This window comes from Musa acuminata, chromosome BXJ1-11 (genome assembly GCF_036884655.1).
Source record: "Musa acuminata AAA Group cultivar baxijiao chromosome BXJ1-11, Cavendish_Baxijiao_AAA, whole genome shotgun sequence".
In the NCBI taxonomy this organism is placed as follows: domain Eukaryota; kingdom Viridiplantae; phylum Streptophyta; class Magnoliopsida; order Zingiberales; family Musaceae; genus Musa; species Musa acuminata.
Window position 1 is genome coordinate 12,161,372 of NC_088337.1, and position 4,766 is coordinate 12,166,137.

The window sequence follows — 4,766 nt, forward strand, 5'->3', positions numbered from 1 at the left end:
CAGCCTGGTATGATAAAAATGCAGCCAGTGTCATCAAATTCAGCTTGGCATGGTAAAAACTTGACTATTACATACCAGTCAGTAATAGTCAAATTTTGAACGTATCAGGCAATACGTGAGGTGTACCGATTGGTACACCTCACATTCCCTGTGTACTGACCAAAACGGGCCGGCCTGTGTCTCAGTCAATCATTGGACCAATACATACCACCTGTTTTGTACCATTTCAGACTCACCGTCAAAACATTATAAGAATTTGAAAGACATTTGAAGCAATTCTCACCACTATTTCAGTAAAGCAATGTGTTACTTCCTGCATTAGTCCTTCTAACTTGCTCACATAAGTGTAGTAAGAGACCATAGCTATCCTTGAACAAGCCAAAATGCTTGCCACTATTGACTCTCTTCCTCCCCAGCCCTGCTTGTGTGACAACATAATCCCATGCAACCTGTGTATTTTTCCAATATCTTCTTGGGCTTAAAATTTTGTTTAATGGAACTGTTGTAACACTGAGTCGGCAATCCACTTCATATAGGTTTGCAGGTGGCCGAGATGGTCATCTGGAGGAAAGGTGATGCATTATGGAGCAAAAAAGTGCAATATGCAATACATCAATGATTAAACATATACATTGACTCAAAATCCATCTGGTGGAAGCAAAATATAATATGAATGTTCTGTATGTTGTTAATCTATGTAAACCACAGCGCCTACTATGATTCATGAAGAGAATTTGCATCAATGAAGGAGAAAAAGTACACTTACAGTGTTGTGAATGTAGCATATCCCTAGTAGCTAGGAAAGGAACTTTATTTCTATTTTTAAACATAGCACACTCTAGAATAAGGCAGTCCAAGGGTACTATATCATTAAACATGAGTAAAAGTTTGTCTTATTATTTGCTCAAGAATAGTTCGTATCTTCTTTATTGAGCCAATGATGGAAAGAACTTTACAGTCTTGCATTAGTTTCCTCAGATGTTCGGAACTTTTCAACATCAATTGTCTGGAACATTTTGGTGCCAGACAGATGATAAATAGAAAACAAATGCTACTTCAAACTGTTCACCTCTACTGTGCCAACTACAAATGAATTGCCTGCATCCGCTGCTTGACTGCTTGAATTGGATGTTCCCTCAAGCCCCCCCAGGAGGTCTTTGGCTCTTAAGCTGGTTCTTCCCCGCACCTCGGGAGATATTTCTTAACACAATAAATCCCATGAGGATGATTCTCTTATCTTGTGACCATCATTCTTATCAAGTCATTGATTCAAAAATTACTCATATTTGACTCCAGATGCATCATGACAGGTTGGCTTTCAAATTTTCTGGTTACTAACTTTATCATCTCATATCTTGTACAACTTTCTAAGTAACTTCTGAGCTCCCAACGTCCTCCCTGGTCTTGCAAAGGCTTTACTAATGAAACCAAGTGTCTCTTCGCCAGGAGCAAAACCCTTTCCAGTCATCTCTTTCAGCAGCCTTTTAACCTCAGACCCATTCAGTAGCTTCGACCACCCACTAATTAGTATGTCATATGTTGAAGAATTGGGCAATACACCTCTTTTATTCATTTCATTAAACAACTCAATGGCTTGCTTCATCATTCCAACTTTGGCAAAGTCACTAATAAGCACATTATAGGTGCTAAGTTTAGGAACAAATCCTTTCATTACCATTTCACAATATAGCCTTATAGATTCTTTTCTATTGCTTTGCTTTCCATAGGCTGTAATTAGTATATCATAAGTAAAATTATTTGGAAGTACCTCCCTTTTCTTCATCTCGTTTATCAGCTTATCTGCTTCACCAATCCTTCCAGCAGCTGATAGGCCACCTAACAGGGTATTGTAAGTTGCAATACTTGGGGATATGCCTTCAAGAAGCATTTGAGAGTACATATCAAATGCTTTATCAAGATGGCCACTCTTGCAATGTCCTAGCATAAGAACATTGAAAGTAATAGTATCAGCTTTGATCCCTCTTGCCAACATATCCTTCAAAAGAACATTGGCTTTCCTTGTCATCCCAAGAGTACATAAAGCATGAATCATTGTATTATAAAGAGTGATATCATGACCAAGTCCCATATTTACTACCTTCTTGTGTGTTTGTACTATCAAATCTGCTCTCTTACATTTAGAACATGCATGTAACACATTTCTGCAAGCGGAAGAACTTGGGAAGAAACCACCAGCAGCCATTTCAATCAACAAATCCACAGCTTTCTCCGCTTCCCCAACCTCACAGAGACCTCCAATCAGGGTATTGTATGTGATGCGATTAGGCATCAGGCCAACACTCATCATTTCTTTACTAAGTTCAAGAGCCTTATCTATCCTTCCCTCCTTACAGTGTGCATTAATCAAAGTGTTGTATGTTGCATGATCAGGATTTAAACCCATATTTTTCATTTCAGAGAGAAAGGATTTTGCCTGACTAGACTTTCCAAGGTTGCAGAGAGAATTTATAAATACATTATACACAACAACATCAGGAACATGATTTTTCTCTATCATTTCTTGGCCAACATTGAAAGCTGCAGATGTGTTACCAATCTTAAAAAGCCCATCCATCAAGGAGGTGAAATTAACACGGTCCATCAATACACCATTTTGTTCCATATTTCTGAACAGACTCTCTGCTTCTTCCATCCTTCCATTCTTCCTCAATCCATTAACCAAAGAATCAATGACATAGTTGTTTACATCCAAACCTTCCTCTCTCATTTCCTTATACATCTGAAGAGCTACTTCTTCATTCCCAATCTTGAACATGCCATCTATAACTGTTCCATAGGTTACAACATTCGGACAGGTATTTCTTTCCGTCATCTTTTTCATAGCATCAAGAGCCTTAGCAAGTAGTTGTTTTCTAATATAACCATTGATGATAGAAGAGTAAGTAACAACATTCACATTCAGCAACTTCCTCTGCATCTCCAACAATGCAGATTCTGCTCCCTCCATATCTCCTAACTTGCAACGCCCATCAATCAAAGCTGAATATGCAACATGACTGGGGATGAGACAAGGTGAGCAAATCAGCCGAAACATCTGCTCTGCATCATCAACCTTACTCAACTTGAATAGTCCATCCATGAAGGTAGTGTGTAAAACCAAATCCATCACAACACCTCGAGCAACAATCTCACCAAGAAGAGCAAAAGAATCCCTTTCTCTGCCAGCTTTAAATAACGAATCTATGAGAGTACAGTACGTAACATGATTCGGAGCAACACCCATCTTCTCCATCTCTCTAAAGAGAGCATATGCCTCCGACAATCTCCCCTTGTTGCAGAGTCCATTGATCAGCGAAGTGTATGTGACAACATTAGGCAAGATCCCACTCTTGACCATATCTTCGTATAGAACAAAGGCTTCTTCGAGCTGTCCCCTCTTGCAATATTCACCGATGAACGTCGTGTGAGTGATAACATTTGGCTCCAAATGGGCACCTATATCTTCCATCACTCTCCTCGCCATACCGAAATCTCTGTTCCGACAAAACCCATGGATCAAAGTGTTACAAGTGACGATATCTGGCGAAACATTCTCCGCCATCATACTCTCCACCAGCCCTTGAGCCCCATCCATCTTCCCCATCTTGCAGTACGAGTCAATCAGCGTATTAAACCCGATGACATCCCTTGTGATCCCGCCTTGAACCAGCATATCCGACAGCGACTCCGCAACCCCCAGCTGCCCCTTTCGGCACAATCCTTTGACCAAAATGTTGCAGGTGAAGCAATCAAAAGGAAACCCCTTCTTCAGCATCTCCGACAGCAACCCGACGGCGGACTCGGCCAATTCTAGATCACAAAAGCCCCAAATGACGGTGTTGTAGGACACGGCGTCGATCTCTGCGTCCGAGCGGAGGACGCGGAGGGCAGCGTCGAGGGAGCCCATCTTGCAGAAAGCGTGGATGAGGACGTTGTGAGTGAAGGAGTCGGGCTTGGCGGAGGAGCGGCTGAGCTCGGAGTAGAGGGCGGGAACCTCCGCGACGAAGCCGGCGGAGTTGAATCGGGAGAGGAGGCGGTTCCAGGAGAGGAGGGTGGGGCGAAGGCCGAGGGAGCGCATGTGGCGGAGGGCGCGGAGGGCGGCCGAAAGCTGGCCGCAGGCGAGATGGGCGCGGATGAGGGCGCAGAAGAAGGAGGCGTAGAGGCGGGACTTGGAGGGCGGAGGGCGGTGGCGGCATGATGACGAAGAGAAGAGGGAGGACAGACGCGTGGGAGCGGAGGAGGCTGTGGTGGTGAAGGCTTCGATTGTGTTCGAGGGACGGAGAAAGAGAGAGAGAGAGGGCGTCATGGAGAAAAAAGAGAGACAGGACAAAGGAGGCGTTTCGTAGCGCAAGTTGTAGGCGATGTATCAACTTCGGCCGGAGAAAATTAAAGAGGTACATATATATGGGCCGGGCGGGAGACACGCATCCCAAGCCCGGCCCCTTCACTGAGTTGTTCTTGAGGGCTTATTTGAGGATTAAAAGAAAATAAATCAATTCTGCGGTCAAAATGCAAATGCATGCACTCATTTTGTGAAGATTTTCCAGTTCCACAAAATGCTCTTCATCAAAATCGACGTCTTTCACAAGATTATAATATGGATAGAATTTATAGTTGTTCAGATTTACATATAATCATTAGGGTTTGACATGTTCATAAGGTACGGGACCAATTATATATTACTAGATATTTTTAGCATATTAATCTTTAAATTAAAAAAAATTATATTAAGATCTCATAGGTTATAAAAGTAAAATATTTAATCT

General features: G+C 42.4%; 1 protein-coding gene across 1 annotated transcript; it reads right to left on the bottom strand.

Annotated features, from left to right (window-relative positions):
- Window positions 1-720: 720 nt before the first annotated feature.
- On the bottom strand, window positions 721-4,356 carry LOC135597219 (pentatricopeptide repeat-containing protein At5g14770, mitochondrial-like). Its single transcript, XM_065089873.1, has one exon. The coding sequence runs from the start codon at window positions 4,304-4,306 to the stop codon at window positions 1,349-1,351; it is 2,958 nt and encodes a 985-aa protein (XP_064945945.1). The 5' UTR covers window positions 4,307-4,356; the 3' UTR covers window positions 721-1,348.
- Between the last annotated feature and the right edge of the window lie 410 nt (window positions 4,357-4,766).

Bases quoted from the DNA above. Each gene is read 5' to 3' on its own strand.
- LOC135597219 (XM_065089873.1), bottom strand. From the start codon at position 4,306: ATGACGCCCTCTCTCTCTCTCTTTCTCCGTCCCTCGAACACAATCGAA.